The sequence below is a fragment of the Tenebrio molitor genome, chromosome 3 (assembly GCF_963966145.1).
Source record: "Tenebrio molitor chromosome 3, icTenMoli1.1, whole genome shotgun sequence".
Taxonomy (NCBI): Eukaryota; Metazoa; Arthropoda; class Insecta; order Coleoptera; family Tenebrionidae; genus Tenebrio; species Tenebrio molitor.
This window is the reverse complement of record NC_091048.1, coordinates 4,191,361-4,213,994: the sequence shown is the minus strand read 5'-3', so window position 1 is coordinate 4,213,994 and position 22,634 is coordinate 4,191,361. Positions and strand designations below refer to the sequence as shown.

Genomic DNA, 22,634 nt, shown 5'->3' with positions numbered 1-22,634 from the left:
AATCCACATTTTTTCTTTCTTTTAGGTCTACCCCATTACAAGTCCTTTCTCCAAATCGGTGGTGGTTTTTTCTTTGACAAACGTAATTGGATTGTTAAGAGCGACTCTTATTCTTAAATTCGTGCCTGAAAATAATTTCTTTTACTTACTTATGACCTATCTAAAAATAATTATTTTTGCCTTTACTCTTCTATTGTATCTCCCTCCTCCTGAAACAAATTTTCCCCGTTTAGAAAATATTTCTCATTATTGACCATTCCCAGTTTCCAACGAAGACATCAGTATTCATGCTCAAATTCACAACTGAATCCCTTATTGTTTTAATACTGAACGAGGAATGAAAATTTGCTGTTTAATTCCAAAAACCCTTCGTTCGGACCAAATAACGACACTTTATTAAAATTTCCCCTTTCCACCTCTTGTAAAAGCTTCCCGTTAATCCTACTCTTGGTTGCGATAACCTCATGTATACATTTTTTGAAACTAATTACCACCTCCCCTGAATTACTAATTTTGCAGTATCGATTTTTTTGCCCCTCGTCACTATCTGACGATGTTGTAGGCGTACTTTAGAGGATTCTGCTCTAAGTACCTGGGATTAAGGAACGGATCCGCTTTCGACGATTATTTGATGAAATAATCCTACAAAGATAGGCCAGTTAAAATTTAAATTGACTCAATGAAACGAACGTTTAGTTCTGGAGCTTGATTGCGATGGAGATACTGAATTAGAGAGAATTTTCTGCGATGGTTATTCTTGAAGAATCACCGTTTCTATTATCTTAAGTGATGGCACAGCAGTGGGAGAGGTTTCATCTTTCAAAGTCATATGTTTGAAAACTCTAGTATTGCTAATGATGACTGAAAATATTTGTTGGTGAATGGTTGTCAAAATTAATCCTTGTAATTTGATTCACATCTCCATAAATTTATCACAGAGTGTAAATCCGGTAGGTTCAAAGGCTGAGTAATCATTTTTAGTACTGAATAAATTAAATATGACGATTTTTAAATATTTACTTTTTAAATAATGATCCTCATTCATTTACATCCTTTTTTAAATTTTTTCAGTTAATTAAAATTGTCGTTTCAATACATCATTACCCTTCTAGGATTTATTCTCTAGTTGCTACGATATCAAAGGAGTAGTGTCTATCAAAATTAGTGATTTTTAATAATTCGCTATCAATTGACATTGCTATAGATTTATTAGTGGTTTTAAATCAGGAACGTCCAAAGGCCGAGTAAACATTTAGTATTGAAAAATTGAAGGTCAAGATGTTTCAGTGTTTAGTTTTTAAATAGCAATTGTCACGTGTCAAACATAATCTACAATTATTTAGATCTAAAGTCGCTTGCTGAATTTTTTTTTTAATTAAATACAGGTGTCTCAAAAATGGCGCCCAATCTCCTAAGGGTCTTAAAGAATAGAAGTCTGGGAAGGTAAATTTCAATACAAACTTTGATCGGACCAACAGATTTTGTATAACTTGCTCTTAAATATGGTAATTTCAAAGAGATGTATCTCCTTTATTACCAAATTTTACAGCTGAATTATAAATTACTTTACAATGTTACTTTTTCCAAGACCCCTTTAGGTAGTGGAACAACACCGAAGTAATTCTTTTTAGAGTAATGACCTACCAAAATACGCTAAAATAACAGTGGCAACATTGTCTTCAAAGGAGAAGTGGTTTAGTTGATTGTGCACACCAACCGATGTTGCCAAATTTGCTCTTCAAATAGTTTAACCCCTCAAGAGATTGGGCGCCATTTTTGAGACACCCTGTATAGTACTCTTCCAAAATTATCTCTACTCAAATTTTTGAACGGAAATCCTTTTTGGATCTTTTTCTTAATTTCTTCAGATGTAAATCTTCAGCGGCTACCAAACAACTAAAGAGTTTTTTCTTATTTACACTCACGATTTGCACATCTATAACTTTATCAGAGGGTTCAAATCAGGTTCGTCTGAAGGCCGCAAAAACATGGTCAGTGCTAAATAAATTAAATCCAAGAATGTTTAAATGTTTATTTTGTAAATGTTAATAACACTATTAAATTATTTTCATGTGTTAAGGTTAATCGATAAATCGCAGCTAAAATCAATTTCTGACAAGTTTCCAAAATTTTCAAATCCAAATTTTTGAATGGACTCTTATTGAATTTTTCAGTAGAAAATCGTTTCTTTACACTTGCTAAATATCACTTGTTGATTTGTCACTGACCATCGATTAATGTTTTTTTGTAGTTTACACTTTTGATTTACATCTCCATAAATCTATTACGGGATTTAAATCAGGTGCTTCCAAAGGCCTAATAAACACATTTAGTGGTGAATAAATTCAAGCCAACCGTCTTTCAATGTTTACTTTTTAAACAATAATTATCAGGTCCTTCACATGTGTTAAGGATTTACACCTCAAATCTGAACTTATTTTTTGATTATGTTTCTCAAAACTGCTAAAAATTTGGAAGTTTTCAGTCTAAAATATTTTTTAAGTTCTTGCTTAATTGTCAGTTGTTGACAAGTTTTTACCGTTATTGTTCTCAATTTAGGAAGAATATTTCACGATTTACGCTCTCCACAAATTTATTATAGGGTTTAAATCAGGCCAACTCGCTGTCAGCTCTCAAATTTATTTTTGCCAAATTTTAAAAACCTTAACTGTAAATTATGTGATTATTCATTTATTATTAAGTGTCACATGGAGAATCACCGTTCAACCTATGTGGTCTGTTTTTGGATTAATTTTTTTTTTCTGTTTACAAAAGATCTTAATAAAAAGAAGATTTGGATTAGTTGCCTTAATTAGAAGTTTCAATAAAAATAATCAGCTTAAAAAATAATGAATCACGTCATTCACATCGTATAGCAAATGTAAAAAAGGTGTAATGAATCAAAAACCTCGGGGCCACCCGTTGCGGCGGCCCCTCCCGAAGAGCTCCAACTTCTGAAACCAAGCCCCTTTCGGAACTTTCTGGCGCACTCCGCCTTGTCTCGTCTTGATTGATACCGCAAACACATCGACATCTGTACATAGAAGTAAGAAAATCGTAAAAAGGTCCTCGTCTTTTGCGCGCTTGCATTACCACCTCGTCAAACCTCTTAAAAATGTCGCCTCACTTCCTACGCACCCGGAAGTGCATTAAATCCGACATTATTTATGTTTATACGGCAGATAGCAGAGAAACACTTAACTGATGAGAAATTACTGTTATGGCAATCATAACAATAGAGTCTCCTGGTGACTATTTCTTCATCAACGTACATTAGCACCTCGACGCTTCTCCTAATTTATTTATTTGACAGTGTCTTTCCCTAGGCGATAGACGATACTTTATTTCTCGGATGCGATTTCAGGTTAACTCCATTATGTCCTTAAGCCCAGACACGCAGCCTGCTATTAGGAAACTTTTGTGTTATCATGCAGGGCACGGCTGTCGGCGATATAAGCCACCTTAGCCGCCTCCCGAATTTTTCCCGCGTCTCCCTGCTGAAAGTGAGGGGATGCGCGCCCCCCTTAGCTTTCTAGATTGATTTCTCAATCCCTACGATTATAGGTCCCGGCTAAAATATTAACGTATTATATTGGCCGGGATTATTTTTATGATTGATATGTAAATAACCGGGAGCTACTTCAGAAGTTGACTTGGCTTTTCTGTCAGATATTTGGATGTTACAGACAGGGGATTCAGCCGGGATTATGTTGAAAACCTTAATCTGGAAGAATCTCTTTATGTGTCAGCTTCAACTCAGTTTGTTCAAGCCTCCCTCGAAAGCTGAACGAATTTGCCGTGGCTGGATTTTTACAAATACTTGGGCAGCTTGATAAAAATTAAAAAATACCAGATAAGCTATCCTATCGCTGCGAGTTCAAAATGTCTTAAAAAAAATTGAATCTATCTGATCCATTGTTTCTCTTTGTTGTTATGTCTTTACTGTCGTCGTGTAATATATTTGTTCGATACCTCCCGAGAAACTGAGTCTGTATCCATAGTTACCAGGGCGTCAAGGTTTCTCTTTCGTTCACTTCACTTTCGCTCATCGTTTTTCGCTCACTGTCTTTCACTCACTGGTTTTCATTCACTCGTAAATTTCAAACACGTGGAATGATCTGAGCAGAAACTTTCTTTGACCCATTAGAATGAAAACTAGGAAATAATTATAATTGCTAAACGATTTTCTAAAGGATGATGTAGATGTTCCGTAAGGGTCACTTCTGGGGCCTTTTTATTTATACAATACTTTTGACATATTGTAATGTAGCCGTTTGAAATAATATCCTTAGGTATAATAACAACTTGAGGGAGAAACAGCAAAATATATTTCTCTTGAAATACGTATGAGTAAAATCCAAAAACTAAAAATCTGGTCTACAATAAGTTTATTTTTATTTAGTCTCGAAATCACAAAAAAAGTTCTTATGACTTATTCATATTCATTTTAGTTTCTGAAAATAACTTCTTTCTAAATGTTTAGTAAACACGAATATACTGTTTGGCTTTTAATCATTCCTGGAATGTATTAGTCTTCGGTAATACCGGGCGTAGCCCTCGGTGGTCATGACCAACGTCAAGCACTTATTGGACTTCTGGCGAATTCCAAAACCCTAATGAAAGAACGAATGACGCGTTCGTTGCGTGGTCCCAAACGTGGACCTCTCCGGATTCCGGTCACGTGCGGGTTTCCGGCGTTGGAAACGGTCACGTATCCTCGCCGCCGCCATCCTCCCTTGATTGACAAATTCAATTTCGAGGACCTACCGCAATGGATCGCGACGACAGCTATCTCGACCGCTCCTTCTTCCATGATGAGACCATATAGTAGATGATGATAGGATAGGACGGGAAATGGACAGAATAGAATGTGATTGGATGGGTGCTTCTTTTTATCCTGTTCTAGGGCCGTTTGGTCCCCCTCAACCGACTAGCACGCCGATAATAGTGACATCATCTTTCACGATTATGCGTACACGATGTGCGAACATTACGTTCTATAAATAAAACAGGAGGTTCGAAGAACGAGAGGAAACAGGTAGCTGGGACTTCCTCCCGGTGATCGCAGCCGGTTCAAACTGCGGAAATTCTACATCGCGTATAGTGGTGCAAATGTATTCAGAAGGCGGGCTCCGGGAAACCGCTAGAAAAGATTTAGTGGAAGTGCCGAATAGATTTACTACGGAGAGTTATAGCTTCGGGGTATTTACCGTAAGATTTCCAGTGTTTGATTATACGCAATAGAAAAGCATCTTCGACGAGGTTCAATTCCAGTAAGAGATGTTTTTACACATTCTGATCTGAATTGAAAATCTCGAGTCAATTTCATAGAAAGCACTTCTTGTATAAATAATCAATGTAAGAGGATCGTGTGGAAAATTTCTGACGAGGTGCTAACTATAAACATTTCATCACACAAATTTTAATTTCAAATTTGATGAAGGATATTCTTAATCGAGATTTAATATTTCAACAAGGTTTTAGCACTATCGTTAACCTAAAAAAAATTACGATTTGCGATTCTACGTGAAGTGGAAAAAAGACATTACGCAAAAACTCAAAAGCATCAAGATTTTTTCTAGTTGAATTTAGTTGAAAGTTTGCAATTGAATATCTTTTTTTGGTTTGTTGCCAAATGCACTCTAGATTTCGCCAAATTTTTACAGAAAATACAATACGTTCTCCACTCATTAAAATGCATTGAGAACAATAATACTTTTATCCTCAAGCACACCTTTGTGTATCTCCATAGAAACGGTTGAAGTGGCTTTTTTTGTAACCTTGAAACTTGAAACACTTCAAATCCTAGGAGTTAAAAAAGCCTCCAATAAAACGAAATAACGAAAAAGTTTGAAAATTGTCATTTTACTGTAACTGCAGCAGAAGAAAATATGTGACTTCATGGCAGATTTTTTTGGAATCCGCGTGAAGGTAAAATAGTATATGTCATTGAGAGTGGAAGGTCTCTTTGTGCTTCGCCCAGTTGTCGACCTCAACTGCGTTTCGGTCTTCAATCTCTGGGCTTAGCACAAAAAGACTCACTTCTACTATTTTATCTCATTGTACAAGTTTTTAGAAGACGTCATTGCTTGCATCACATATTTTCTTATGACGCCGCTAGTTCTTATTTTAAGCCTTCCCTCTTTAAATTTTTTCATAGCTCTTCATATTCGCTGAGAATTTATGAAACACGAGAGAACTGTAATGGAGTATTTTTTCAAGATTCTATTTTACTTAATTCTACTCCAATCTTCTTTCTTTACATTTAATCATGTAACAAAAATCCGGTTCCTGTACGGTACATGTAGATTTCGGATAATATTTGTCTAGAATCTCCTGTGTGCATCAGAATTTGTTCGAGTCAAAGCGTATCTTATTATCTTGATACATGCAACACACTGGAGTGGTTCATATGAGTTTCTTCCGGTTAGAAACGTCTTAGGTGAGGGTCTGTTTCTCTTGATCATTAAATGACACGAGAGGTCACCGGTTATTGTCACCTCTTGCAGTCCTTTACGGCGAAACACCTTTCTCGACATCGCACAAGTCAAAACCAATCGTAATTGGATAAGATCTTTTTTTTTTGGCGTTCCGGCAACTGACACGTTTGCAAATTGGTTTTTTAAAATATATTATATTTAACAAACGAAAAACAAAGCTGCTAAACGAACAGTTGTTTTCTGTAGTAATTGTAATTATTTCCTAGCAGAAATTATGGGGACTTAACTAACCAATCTGAAAACTGAAAAAGTAAGTGTCAAAAAATATTATGCGATATTTGTTATTATTATTAAATTAAAACAAACTTGGAATTTTTGTGTAATTGTTTATATTAAATTTTATAAAATCTATCTTCATCTTTACCTAAATAAACTGTTGTTTAAGTTTTTACAATCACCCAATATGTGTAATTGCCATTTTCAAGATCTCAACGAGTGACTTTTAATGATTGGGACAAATTTAGTGGGTTGGCACTCCCGAATAATTGGTACGCCTAGTCATTTGTCAAAGAGTTGTCTGTTGATTCATATTTGAATTTGACTTGACAGTCAAGTGTACCAACGTAAAATCGTAAATGTGTTACCACCCAAACAAAAATTATTTCACCCGGTAGAAATTGATATCTTTTTCACGCTCTCATACCGTTGTTTAAAATCAGCCAAATAAAATCAATGTTATAATACTTTCAATATTATTTTTTGTTAGTTGTTGCTTTAAAGAAAAGAAAATTTAAATGTGAAAGGTACATGAGTCATGTTGGAGCAAAATGTGTGCACTGCATCAACCAGAAATTGTAGCGTTAAAATATCTTTTTATTGTTGAGGTGTGAAGAATAATCGAACTCTTTTAATTTATCCGAATAAAAAAGAACGGATCGATCGCCACGCTCTAAATCTTGCATTACTTGGTGCAGTTGTTAAATCGATACTTGTGAGAACTTTTTGCGTCTTTGAACACTCCAAATTGTCACTTTTTACATGACGAAATCGTGTCTGAAGGTTATTTTTAGGCAATCTAGGGTATCGAGAATTTGTTATTAAATTTGTACTTCCCTTTGTGTTCCAAACGCTGTCAATCTAATAGATTACAAAGGAAGCTTAATAATCTCGCTTTCTTCTTATTGAGTGATTGAACGTCCTTAAAAGCGCCTTTAGTTGCTACCCAATCAAACAGATTTCCTTCATTCTCTCGTTCATTGCCAATAACGATGTTAATTCTCCTTATTTAATCCTCCAACAGTGTAGTTAGCAGCAGAGCAGGGCCGTAGCAACTCACTGATACACCGTACAATATCATCTCTTTAGTTTCCTGATAATGGGGCTTTAATTTCCGTCTTCAACCCTCTCGCCCCTGCATCACGTATCGATTCCTATGACGAACTTAACGGCCCAACAGCTCGAAGGATTGTTATAAGGATAATGTTGACAAACGCAGTCGGTGGCGTGTGACGCCCCTCTGCCCTCCCGATCAAAGGACTGGTTTTTATTGTCCTGGCCCAGTTTTTGCCAGGCTCTGACATTTTTTAAGGTTAATGAAGCTCTATTAACCTTTTGTGAGGAGAAACATTTGCGGCGTCAAGACTCCCCCGGTATATTTTTCGAGTGGTGGAAAGTGATATGTGAGCAACGCCCCCGTACGCCGCCGCTAATAACTGCGATATTGCGACAAGTATAACACATCAGATAAGCAGCTTGGGACATTAGGGCCCTAGGGGACTGACCGTGACAGACGGCCAGGACAAAGAGCCCTGCACTGGGCAGTGACGGACGTGGGGGTTGGTCGCCGCCGCACAATATCCGTCCTCGTCGCCGGTGCAAGCGGGCTTTCAGTCGGGATTACAAAACCGAATACACCCCCCAATATCCGTGAAAGGCAGATATGCACCCGCATGAGGGACGTGCCACGGGGTTGGGCGAAATGCACTCAGACTGAAGACTATTGAAAAATTTTAACAGCAAAGAGTCTGCAATAGAAGTTGTAGTTTTATTTTGATATTGCAATGCGTTTGAAAATTGCAAATTTCTCCATTGTTTGCCGTAATGACATCTTATCCACAAGCAACTTTTGATATAGTAATCAAAGAACTGTTAGGCTGTTATCAATAACAATTTTGATATATTGTCTGCTGCTAAGAATCTTCAGCAGACTCTATAATAGTATTATTTAAAAATTCCCTCCTTTTCAAAGCAGTTCTTCCAAGCTAGACTGTCGTTCGCAAACTTGAATTTTTCTTTTTTTTTCTTTCGAATTTTCCTACTCAAAATAATTCTTCTAAGTAAAATATTGATATATATGTCTCTCCTCAAATTTCACCATCTGCAAAGTATAAATTATCATTTATCATTTAGACTCTTGAAGATGTCTTCCTTCTTACAATGGTTCTTCCAAGCTAAGCTAAAAGAACTACTAAGAACTGATCTCCAAAAATTTTATTGTAATTTTTCTAGAAGCCTTGGAAGAAAGAATAATCAACAGACACTAGACTATCATTTGCAGTTTTGAACATTTCAAATCTTCCTATTCAAGATAGTTCTAAGTGAAGTATTGATATATACATATAAAGGATGTTTTTTTAAATTTGGCGTTGAAGTAGGCCTTCACAATCGACAGTTCAACGCCCACTTCGACGCCAAATTTAAAAAAACACATTTAAAAAACTCTAGATTATCTTTCTTCATTTAGTCTTGAAAATTTCTTGCTTCTTAAAATAGTTCTTCCAAGCTAAGCTAAGGGAACTTCTAAGGTATGATTCTCTCCAAATTTCATTATCATTTTTCTAAGAGTCTTGGAAGAGAGAATTTTCAGCAGACTATAGACTATCATATGCAATTTTGAAGATTTGAAATCTTCCTACTTAAAATAGTTCTTCTAAGTGAAGTATCGATATATGTCTCAAATTTCATCATCAGTAAACTCTAAACTATCATATATCATTTAGGGTCTTGAAGATTTCTTCCTACTCGAAATAGTTCTTCCAAGCTAAGCTAAGTGAACTACTAAGATAGGATTCTCTCCAGATTTGATCATCATTTTTCAAAAAGTCTTGGAAGAGAGAATTTGCAACAGACTCTAGACCATCGTTTGTAATTTTGCAGATTTAGAATCTTCCTTCTCAAAGTCGTTTTTCTAGGTGAAGTATTGATATATGTATGTCTCTCCTCAGATTTCACCATTTGGAAACTATAAACTATCATTTATCATTTAGAATCTTGAAGATTTTTTCCTTTTCAAATTGTTAAGTAGCTAAGCTAAAAGAACTACTAAGATATAATTCTCTCAAAATTTCATTATAATTTTTCAGAGAGAATAATGAGCAGACTCTAGACTAGCAAATTTTGAAAATTTGGAATCTTCCTACTTAAAATAGATCTTCTCTCAAATTTCGTGGTCAGCAAACTCAAGACTATTATTTTTCATTTGGAGTACTGAAAATTTCTTGCTTCTCAAAATGATTCTTCCAAGCTAAGCTAAGTGAACTACTAAGATAGGATTCTCTCCAAATTTGATCATCATTTTTCAAAAAGTCTTGGAAGAGAAAATTTGCAGCAGAATCTAGATTATCATTTATAATTTTGAAGATTTAGAATCTTCCTTTTCAAAGTAGTTCTGTAGGTGAAGTATTGATATATGTCTATCCTCAGATTTCACCATTTGGAAACTAGAAACTATCATTTAGAATCTTGATGATTTTTTCCTTTTCAAATTGTTAAGTAGCTAAGCTAAAAAAACTAGTACTAAGATATGATTCTCCCAAAATTTCATTATAATTTTTCTAGAAGCTTTAGAAGAGAGAATAATGAGCAGACTCAAGACCAGCAATTTTGAAAATTTGAAATCTTCCTACTTAAAATAGATCTTCTAAGTGAAGTATTGATATATGCCCCTCCTCAAATTTCATGATCAGCAAACTCAAGGCTATTATTTTTCATTTGGAGTCCTGAAAATTTCTTGCTTCTCAAAATAGTTCTTTCAAGCTAAGTTAAGCAGACTCTAGAGTCTAGACTATCATGTGCAATTTTGAAGATTTCAAATCTTCCTACTTAAAATAGTATGTACTTCTTAAATTTTATGAGCAGCATTTATTACTATCATTTACAATCTGAAGACATCAAATCTTCGCAAAACAATTTTTCGGAGTGTAGTGAACTAGTGAGCTAGATATTTTATGGGTTGACAAAAAGACACTTTCCCCTGAAAACTGATTTCCGGTGATTAATTGTCGTGAAAAAATAAAACCGTTGTGTATTCAGACTTATTTATGGACCCAAAGGGTTGAAATAATTCTCCGGCTCATTCATCTAGCTGTCCGTTTTTATTGCTATTTTACACGGGATAGTTCGGCATAAATATTGAAATTGCCTGAGGGCTGAACCTTAGCTCGGATAATTTACGGTTCAGCCATACAATACAGAGATAGTCTGTTACGTAAAAGCTGGCAAACTTTATAGCGCCCTTTATGCTATGCATGCTAATACAGTTTTATTACTATAACCATACCGAAAGATTATGCTATCGTACCATATAACCTTCATCAGATAGAATTAATAATAAAACGGCTCCTTGGGGGACTCCTGAAATATTATCCAATAAAAAGTGGAAATCAATATTTTTGCAAATAAGGAAATTGAAGTAACGAAGAAAATTTTTTAACAGAACGTCATTCTGCACAGGTACAGCTCTACTTGGAAAATGCCAACGGTTTACAGTATATGCGACACTTTTGGAATGTGAATGTCTTTTGTAACTGTAAGTGGTAACTGCAATTTACGCACTATTTGGTCGTTGATTAAATTTTTCACGTTAAAATTCATATTGCTTTCGTGTGACTCATAAATATATTGTGTTAAAAATTTGAGAGCAACGTCTGGACACAAAAGAACAAAGAAAAATTGTTTCCAATGGATAGTTTCATTCGTTTATTACTTCATTACTACATAATGCTCAACCTATTACTCAGATGATTAAGTTGGTAATCAAGGACTTAATTATGCGTAATAATGTATCCAGTCGTTTTGATCTAAAGTCGCCATAATTTCCGCTTTGGACAAAAACAAGTTAAGTTGAAACAACTTATTTGTACAAAAATGATGTTATTTTTGCACAGTTGCTCTTTTCGAAAAATATACAAATAAACTTTCCAGAAACTGGAAAATTTATTTCAAAACAGTCCAATGAGCAACACTGTTCTAATTGATAATGTGTTTATCTACGTGTGATTAAATATTTCTCGCATTATTAGCTTTCAGACGTCGGTTCTACTTGATCAGTTATAAAAATGTCATCTTGCCCAGTTAGGTGACAAAAAAGCGAAGCAAGTTGAAGTCATTTCCGGTTAACTCTAAGTGACAGCACATTACAGCAAACATAATAATTAATAACTAATTTAGCACTCGATTGCCGTAAAGAGACATTTTTTTCCTTCTCCAGCACTGCTTTTGAAGAACGTGTTTGTTGAACATTATCCAGTTCAGATACTTCTGGTTTAATCGAATGAAGTGGATGCTGTAACGGTCTGTTTCACACGTTTCAACCAATCGATTGATTGGTAAACAACCAATGAACGTAATCATGATAATATTGGCAGCATTGGGTTTATGGATGCGACAGCGTTGTAACAGGATGTCAAACAGTGTCGAGCTTAGATCCCCAAATTAAATAAATTCACATACGAAACGGGATTCGAGTGACAGACCCTCATTATGCGCCCCAGCTCTCCTATCAAATTATCAATCAAAAAATATTCAATTATAAAGTTATAAGCAAATTTGGGGGATCTTCGTCTGAAATTTGATTCGCTAATCAACGCTCTGTTCATATTGAAATTTGTGCTATCACACCTGAGATTTTTAATCAAATTGCCAAATCAAACAAGTGGGACAAGTAACGTTAAATGTTGAATATTCATGGAAATTTGGAATTTTTAAAACTGTTACAGGAAAATGTTGTTTGAATAAAACTGGTCGGAAAGTGCGGAATTTGTTGTAATGTGAACATGGTTCATCAGTCAGGACTGATCCTTGTTGTTAATTGTTAATGGTGACTCATCATCTTCTAAAGCAGACCAAGGTAATATTGATATATGAAGAAATATTTTTCCTTTTACTTATCCTTGCCGCATAGTTTGATCAGCAAACTCTAATTTCTGCGAGCGTTTCTTAAACGATCTTTTTAGCCACCTTTAATGAAAGCGGATGAAAAGTAACATTTTTTCGGACGGTGAGCGTGGCGCCATCTGTTGGTCTGTTTGGTAAATTAACATCGAAACCGACAAAACCGATAATTATCCTGTCACTATAAATTATGTAAATAAGTAATTGTACCTATTGCAAATAGTATATTTTTCGTTTTGTTGAAAAGCTGATAAAAAATACTATAAAAAAGGTAGATACAAAATAAATTTGTAATTTTTTCAATGATGTCTTTTGCTTTGTAGTTGTAGCCGTGAGGTCGCCTAAAAAATGTAAAGTGCCTTTTGTTCTCGCCTGTTGTCAAGCCTCGGCTGCGCCTCGGCCAGAAAACTCAGACTCGGACGAAAAAGGTGCACTTTTTGGCCTTGATACACAAATAACTATTTTACTGTCATTGTCTCGAAATATCAAACAATAAGTGTTGCATGTGATTGTTACCTTCAACAAAGAATGAGACTTTAGAATCTCCTTTTTTATAATCTCCTTGTCAAACCAAATATATGTATATTTTTCTGTTCGAAAACTCGTTCATTAATGCTTTTACTTGCCTTTTCAACCTGCTCGCTGTACATTTTTAAAAATCGTTAAGCCAACCAGTCCGCTTCGAATGAATCAGAAGCTTATCGAAACTCGCAACAAAGGCGTCTTTATATTTCGAAATTGAGTTGTTAAATTCGATAATTGCTCCGTCGGTTCTTTTTCCGCCACATGCCCCGTCTGTCGAAATCATCCAATCCGAATCGAACTGTGCTTAATTATCAAATAGATCCCATCTACACGAACGGACGCAGAAGTTGGCTTGTTTGGTTTGAGTTAATTAAATCAATGAGAACGCGCTTCAATGGCTGTTTGTATGATATGTTCCGATGACGATTCCGCTGTTTGACATGTGTGATTGTGATATACATAGCAGTTGTTTCAAACAACTCTCCGGTTGATTTTGTCCTGTCTGAGTGGTTTTTCGAGTGGTCGTCTGAAAGCCCCATCGGTGGTGTTTTTCCCCATGGCTTTTGCGAGCTTCAAATACCAATACGTGTACGGCGCAGTATGTATATTAATTGTACAAATAAAACAGTCTTACAATAACACAATTATTACCAGAAAATACACCGGACAACTCAGACATGTGTGCATTGCATAAATCAATATCGTTAACACGGATCATTTTAATATTCTTTGTTGATGCGCACCGTCTGACGTAAACACCGCAAATGTCATTAAACCTGGCGGGGAATGTACATACTCTCTGAATTACGGTTTTGCGCTAGACGGGATGACTTGTGAATTGCAGCTTTGAACCGCGAATCTTGTTAGTATTCCGAGGTACACGGAAAGCAATCGAGTTAAGACGTACGTTTTGTACTAATTTTAGGAAGTACCGCTAAATGCGAGCTTTTCCAAGTAATTACTAATTACGTCTTGTGGAGTCGAGGGACACAGAGTAGAGAAATCCTTAAGTCTAGTGATATTTGACACTTGATGCTAGATGGATGACTTACGTAAAGACGAACATCGAGATCCTGTTAGAAATCACACTTAATTAATGACATGCACGTTGCAAAATGCCGGGAAGTACTAAAATTGATTGGAAAGCTGTTTTGGCGATTTTTATGTAATTATGGTGGAAAAAAAATTATACTTGCTTAGAATTATGCTGATTATTAAGTTTAAAAGAACATTTGGTATAAGTTGTTACCAAAACCATAATAAAGCACTCATTAATTATTTTTGCTAAAAAAAAAGAAAAGCAAGCTAAAGATTATTTATTTATTTCTAAAAATATGTGTCGCAGACATTGTAATGCACGTAATGATAATACATTTTGTATTTCTTTCTCACGACATTATTTTAAATTGTCCTTAAATAGCTATTTGTGTATGAAGGCCAAAAAGTGCATCTTTTTCGTCCGAGTCTGAGTTTTTTGGTCGAGGCGCAGCCGAGGCTTAAAAAAGCCGAGGCATAAGCATAAATGAGAATTTTTGTATTTTTTTACAATAAAAAATATTAATCAGGTCCGAGTTCCTGACTTGTCTTACTTCCCAGAAAACAGATAATTCCAAATGTTTTTGCCGCCATTATTTCTCTCGGTTTGACCTTACAAATGATGTTGTCAGGTTAACATTGCAAACAGCATCGCAGCGATCTTGTACCTGGAGGGACACGTGTTGAGAAACCATCCTTGACGTGTAACAAGAACTTTGAATTGCACTCCGGTTGTAGCAGTTTTATTAAAATGCACGTTTTTTATTCCAGAGGGAATCAGCTCAGAGGGATGCTGACCGAGAACGCCGCCTTCGCGCAGACAGCGAGTCTAGGGCAAAACAAGCCCTGCAAGAAGCTGCTCGCTGCAAGTCTAGACTCAAACTACTCACCACTGAATTTACCAGGTGTGTATATTTCAATTTTAACACTTTAGAATCCCAGAACTGAATCAGTGGAGAATGAAATGAGACAACATTGTGTTGACATTGGAATTAACTTTGTCAAAGTGTTTATAGGATTTTTTTAATGAAATCTTATAGTTTGAATGTTGATTAATTTAAGAGGAACGAGATAGGTAAAATGAATTCGAAAGGGTGGTGAATGTTGTGAAACCTCATCTCGTCAGCGAGCACAACAATGAATCCTCAATGTTCTTCAAAACTCGTCTCATTTCGCTAGTCCCTCTATCCGTCACCTCCCGACTTTACAAAGTAGAAAGGCATCATCCCCCATTGTCCCCCAAGAGGATTATTACAGTATTCACTTTTTCGCCATTGCCAGGTTTCAAGTTTATTTCGTTTTATAACGTTTTTACGTTAGGCATAAAGAGTTTTTTAGCACGTTTTTTACGACGGCCATTCGTCCTTTATTTGATGCACAAGCGTTTTTTTAGAATAAAGGGGCCGACGTTACACTGTACAACCGAAGGAAAATTGATGTAAATCCCCGGAAAATGAGAAAGATGACGTTTGCACCGTATAGATAGCCAGATAGCTTGTGAAGGGACGCCAGGATTTTAATGAAAATTAATTTCGAGTTTTAATTAGAGAAAAAATGAATTCGACGACGGACCGGAAAAAATTAATAGGAAGAGAAATTACTTCGGGGGGGTCCCAACAAAGAATTTTCTTTTGTGAAGGAGCGCCCTCTGTGAACGGTGCGGGCAAAGGGCAAAGAAAACATTCTCTTGGACGACGATCCGGAACGGTAGACATCGTGCTTGTAATAAGATAAGACATTTTAAAATACACAGAGATTCAAATATTTGCTTTCACTTTTACTGTGTACTTGGGGGAGATAAGCTCGGACAGGGTCTCGAAAAGAAAGTCCCCCTTACATCTGTATAAATCAAATTAGGAGAGCAACCGACACGTACAGACTCGCCAACAAAAGAATTAATAAAAAGCGAGACTAACAACGTCAAGAGCTTTTTTTTAATAAACTGTGCGAGCTCGCAGGACGCAGGAGAAGGAACGTACGGCAGAAGAGAGCCGTTTCTGACGGGGATGAAAAGAATCGCGTTATTTACCGTTTGGAAGCGCGCATACACACGAGACCATTTAAATTTCAAATATTTACATTTCGTTGGCGGAAGCCCGAATGCTTCTAAAATTCCAGTCGAGATTATTACGGAAAGGGTCCTCGAAGAATGCAAAGCAGGAATCAATAGAGGCGAGGTAAGAAGAGAGGGAATCAGGACGCGAATCGATCACAAACTCGTCGATCACACACCCGCACAGAACAAAAGGCAATTACAGAAATCTGTAACAGGTGAATGCTCCCCGTTTCGGAAAGTCAGTCGATTGTGAAACGGTGTGTGCTTAGTGAACGCGGCCAGGAAGGAATAAATTGTCTATAAATAAACAATTTTTATGTGTACTGTGGGCCGGAGAGTTGCGGGGATCGAGGTCTGCCATATCTAAAATACCTCGATGATTTAAAGTGGCCGTACGCCACCCTCGGTTTGAGGGTTTATGAAGCCAATATCTACTAAATCATCCGCATATTGCCAGGATAAGGATAGTTTACTGACGATATCCTTGCGGATTTATCTTATAACGCTGCGTCCGGCATTCGCAACCTGAAATCACTTCAGCAGTATATTTTTATGATTTGTAAAAGAGGAATGCGAATGAAATTAAACTTAAGTCAAAATAAAATACGCATTTTTAAATACATGAGTTCATGTCCGATTTTGAAGATAAAATAGTATACAGTGAGTTTTTTTTAAGACTGGCCATAGGGTTTTACATGCTAATTTTTCAACCCCCTGTTAATTTTTGTTCCGATAAAAATATCCAAACCATTTTTGGAACAAAGTTGGAAGATTTTTTAAACTATCGGATAGATTACAATTTAATATCCCAAACCGTCGAAAAAGTTGTGAAAAAATATTTTTTAGGGCGCCGAAATAATAGTACGTCGAGCGGCCGCCAGAGTAGCGCCATTGTTGGCTCAACCAGCACCTGACGCTCTCCAATTTTGGACGCTTTCGGCGCGCTAAAAAATTTTTTTTCACAACTTTTTCGACAGTTTGGGATATTGAATTGTAATCTATCCGATAGTTTAAAAAATCTTCCAACTTTGCTCCAAAAATGGTTTGAATATTTTCATATATTATACAACGAGAGGATTGAAAATTCTCGATTATACGAGACGTGTTGCCCGGAAACACCACGAGATCGTAGATCGAGTGGTGTTTCCGGCAACACGTCGAGCAATCGAGAATTTTCCATCCTCGAGTTGTATACGGGTAGACTATATCATGAATTAAATAAATAAATAAATAAACAGGTTCCCGAAACCGCCTGGGCGCATTCAGTAGCAGAGCGATTTAATGTGACGTTAATGTGACGGATAGCGCAAAAATTTTTGTAAGTTAAGGCGGCGAGCGAAAATACAAAGGTTGGTATATTCGAATATACAAAGGTTCGTATATTCGAAATCGCCCTGGTTACTACAATAACCGCTGTAATACATGGTAACTAAAGAAAATCAAAGATTCTTATTGGTTTATAAAGTAATGAATGATATAGTCATCGGAATAAAAGTTAACAGGGGGTTGAAAAATTAGCATGTAAAACCCTATGGCCAGTCTTAAAAAAAACTCACTGTATATTATCATTCGGAATGGCTCACTTCTACTCCTAATGATATAATGTAATAGTGCAACGATCTAGAAGCTAGTGAGCTCGAGCTTTCATGATTAAAGCTGTATGAATGAATCTACAATCGATTTTCTTTTTTGACAACCAACTTCCAATTTTTTGATCACACAACATGAGGTAACAATTTTCTTATTCTCACGGTTCGAAATTCAAGATTACCAAATTTCAAAATTATTACAAAAACGTGTGCGTCACTTCCGTTCCCTATTTGAAAATTGAGTTATTTTATCGGAAGCGACTGTGTTGGTGAAATCTGTGAAAAAAGCATTTTCAGTCGTTTCCACCGCCATTGTAAATATTCATAATTCCCCTCTGTTTGCCGTTCTGATTCAAGACTTCCACCCAAACTCCTGTTTCCTAATATGAAGACATAGGGTGTCCAAATTGACTTAACTGGTTTGACGCTGGAATAAGATAACTTTATTACGCTAAGCTGTATTTCACGCCGCCCCTGCTCACCACGAGGAAGAGGAAGTGCAGTCGAAATCACTTTATTTCCGATGATATCTGCGGAAGGTGTGAGATCTGAACCGCTCGCTCGTTTCGGAATATTTCCCGAAATGTAGATAGGCTGACGGGTGAGGGACCTTCATGGTCTCTGACAGACGAACAGCTTGATTTCGATATTGTCCTTTGTTCTTGCACTTTACAATACTACTGTAGCGTAGCGAGTCTTGAGCACAGTAGTGTGCTTGTTAATTTCCTGTTGTCAACGTTGACATTTGATACGAGTGTTGACAAAAGAGACCGCCGGTTTGCTGTACTGGGGGAGAGTAAGTGTGGAACCGAGACTGGGGAAAAATGAATGCTGATTGCGACAAGTTCGCTTCCTGCAAAACAATTCCGTTTTCAGGAGCTTTAGGTTACGTGCAGTTATTTACTGCAACAACGATCGACGAGTCCACATTTTTTTCCTTAAAAACTCGGCTACGCCTCGTGCCTGAAACCTAGTTTTCGCGCTGCAAAATACTCCTACCGTACTCTAATGTAAATAACTATTGTGTATCGTTAGCTTCTTTTGGAATGAACTGTCATGAAGCTTTATTAGCCATTACTTTACACTACTTGACGAGACTTAAGAAAGAAAGAAAGGAGGTGTTAAAGCAGCAGAGAATCCATCATAACGTCGACGTTTCCAATTTTGAGAATGAGTTATAAATCGAAGGTATTGAATTATTGAAATATTATTGATAACCGCAGACCGACCGTTTGCGTGCAGCAGCGCTGCAATTGATTAATGTTGTGAATCGGCGAGGCAAACGTGCACGACACATCAAGATGATGTAAAAACAACAATAATAGCACGAACAGTTGCAACCAATAAGCGAAGGGGGTGTCGAAACTGTAATTGTAATTCTCCACAAGTTAAGGTCTATAAAGCGGCGCACTGTTGGTAATACGATAAAATGCATCGTAAAAGCGCATTCCGTATCGTCTGACAATTAGGTGTTGATTTCTGGTGCAGCTAGAAAAGAAGGATCCACCAGACGAAATAAACAGGAATTTATGCATCCTGTAACCGTAACCGTCTTCAAAGTCAATTGCAAACAGCCAGCAGATGGTAGCACACCCGTTATCAAAACATCTCGCTTGTAAATGAGTTAATTCCTCATCTGCGCAACCAGTCACTTAATAACAACAATCACCAATAGAACGTTGGCAGCGCGAAGGGGCGGCGAAGTGGCAGTTGCGGCACCATCTGTTAGTAATGTGTCGAATCGGCTGAGAACAGCGAAGAGTCGAGGGATGCCTCCCCGGCCGTATTCTTATTAACTCCAGCAGACCCTTTCACGGTTCGCAAATCTCGCATCTGTCATTACCGGAGAAAGATCTCTGGATGTAATGAAAACCGAACAGGGTACAAAGACGTTCTCGAAACGTCGAGGAGTCCTCGAGCGGGCTGAGGAATTCGTCGCAGGGGTTGCGGGAGTGGTGGCGCTTCACTGCTCGCGAACAAGACGACGATGAGGGTGCTTGTGATGATGAGCGAGCCGGGATTTATTCGAGAGTGTCAAGTAAAGCGGCGGATCTTGCCAAATTTTCATATTGACAAGCGTTGTCACGTCAGCCGAAAATTCGAGATGAGTGTTGTTTGATTTCTTTTTTCTTTTCAGGATGGAAGAAACTGTGCGGTCAATGCTGGTCTACAAAAAGCAAGCTGAACAGCTACGCCAAGAGAAAAATGCATTAACCTTAGCTTTCGAGGTGAGTGATCAAAAACAATGAGAGTGTGAATGTGACGAAACGATCCATACAAAAACACGGTAGTTACATTTTTATCTGGCTGGAGTTAGTGGGGTTTTTTTATTATTGCTGTGTTTCCATTTAAAATTTAAATGGAGCGACCATTTAAACAGGAGCGAGATGCACTGGCGTGTATTTTTAAGTCTACGGGAATTTTTAGTGTCCATAGAAATGGCAAACATAGTAAACTTGGTAGAGGTAGTGGTTTTTGCTTTTCTATAGTGGTAATAGAAATTTTTTAAACTTGTCAATGCGACTTTCTGATCCAATGTTTTGGGCACATGACTTCTAGTTACAAGAAAGAAAGTGATGTTATTAATAATACAAGTATATTCAAGTTTCATATTTATGTTGAAAAATAATACAGCACTCTTAACATACAGGGTGAATTCGAAATACGTCACAATCTTAAAACCCCAGGATCTTCAGTAAGTGAATAAAGCAAAATTCGAAACAAACAATAACCGAAGGTCGCACTGAACGCAACTAATGTGCACGCGGTACTAGCACCCGCGTAACAAAACTTTTTGCACCTTTTTTGCGTTACACTCGATAACTTTTTAAATTTTACTATCCGTCCTAACGTGATATTATTGGCGTATTCAACTTTTGTGGTTGAAGCTTACATGGCTTTTCTGCCCTTATGCGGATCTATAGCCCAAAACTGAATGCACGGGATTTTTACAATTGGTTTGAAGATCCTAGGGTTTGAAGATTGTGACGTATTTCGAATTCACGCTGTATAATAGTCCATTCAAAAATCAAAAAACCACCACCTGTTGCTCTAGGTTGGTAAAATTTAAAAAACCATAGGTACAGTCGGTTACATAAAAATCAAAGGCACTGAATTTTCCTATTTTTAACAAATGTAGATCAGACTTTTCTGACTTTTAATGGCATATTTTTTCAAGTAGGTTATGTCTGACACAAGGAATGTCATTATGTCTGACGTAAGAAATGAAACATTTTGACATTTTACTTGGCTCGGTAACATCAAAACTGACAACAAGAAAGATAAATTAAACTAGAGAAAATTTGATGTACTCGATTTTTTGCGATCGACTGTACTTATTTTTTCTTACTATGTTGGTAACTATAAATCATGACATTTATTTGATTCAAAATAAAATTCATTTGCTTTGAATTTCGTTCTGATTGTTTTATTATTGCTCAGCACGTTTCATTCACTTATTTATTAATTTTTGTTATTTTTACTTAAACTTGCCCAGACTAGAATTCACACGAACCCCCGATAAATTTGAGTAATTTGACGCTTAACCTCAAAATTACAATTCTCACCAAATTTTACACTAGACAGCGTTGCCGATAGTAATTATCGAGTAAAATGCGACGTTGGTGGTTTTTTGAATGTACCTTATGTATAATGGCTGTCTACAAAAAATGTATACGGAAAAAGTATAAGACAATTGTCTTTATTTTTTGCCCCTGGAAATTATATCATAAAATAAATATTAAAATGACTGTAAGCCTGCAATATAAATACATATTTGGATATTGGATGTATCGGGTGTTCATTTAAATTTCCTGTCAAAGTTGGCATTCAAGAGTCGATTGTGAACGCACCACTCGTCAGTCTGCAGATTAAAAACACAAACAACGCAAAAAGTGAGGTTAAACAGGTGATCCGTAATCCGTGGTGCGTTCACAATCGATCCTTCAAGGCCAACTTTGACCGGAAATTTAAATGAACACCCGATACTATAAGGACTTTCGTCCAAAGCTCAATGATAAAGTGCACGAGGCAGAATGGAAAACTGTGAAACTCAGAATAATTAAGAGAACGAAAAAAGTGTATCAAAAATGGAGGATCATTGGCAATTGGAAGTAGTTGAAGTTTTGTTGAAACGATTTAAACTTGTATAAGTTCTAAAAACAATTGTGAAATAGTTATTTGTACAACTAGTTATGAAAGTCATACTTTTTTTTCACGGATTTGCAGATTGATCAAGATCAAGCCAATAAGTGAAAAAAGAGACTTTCATAACGTGTTGTATACACTATTTTTTTGCATATCGTTTAGAAATTTGGTCGAAAAGGATTTATGAAAAATCACAAAAAAATAGGTATGTTTTGACAATCATCTCCAAGAAGATGGAATAAAATAATGCAAAAAAGTAGTACTTTCACTACGATTTTTCGTGTAAAAAAGTGCTACTTTCACTACGATTTTGCGTGTAAAAAAGTGCCACTTTCATTACGATATGCAAAAAATGTCTGAATATACCTCTACTTAAATTAACAGAGTTTAGATCCAGTGATGAGCTTTGTCGGACACCATTCAAAGCGACACTGAACGTGTTTCCAATTTTTCTGAAGCAATTTTGTTAATTAAGAAATTATTGATCTGACTAAGTAGCAGCTCATTAATGCCGCATGCTTTTAGTAGTTTCAAAAGAAGTGATTCTGTGGGAGGCTTTGTCAAAACTTTAGTAAATAATCCAATCAAAAAGTTTCTGTTCGTGTACCACAATTCAATTATGCTTCCAACAATTTATTTTTAAGATATTTTAGAAACTAATAAGCTATAAGT

General features: G+C 36.4%; 1 protein-coding gene across 5 annotated transcripts in view; it reads left to right on the top strand.

Annotated features, from left to right (window-relative positions):
* Window positions 1-22,634, top strand: part of LOC138127240 (uncharacterized) — a 139,012-nt gene that overhangs the window by 90,415 nt on the left and 25,963 nt on the right. For all 5 annotated transcript variants that reach the window (XM_069043153.1, XM_069043152.1, XM_069043156.1 and 2 more), the window contains 2 exons: window positions 14,943-15,076; window positions 19,954-20,044. In XM_069043153.1, coding sequence (XP_068899254.1) covers window positions 14,943-15,076; window positions 19,954-20,044 — 225 coding nt within the window. The remainder of the gene's footprint in view (window positions 1-14,942; window positions 15,077-19,953; window positions 20,045-22,634) is intronic.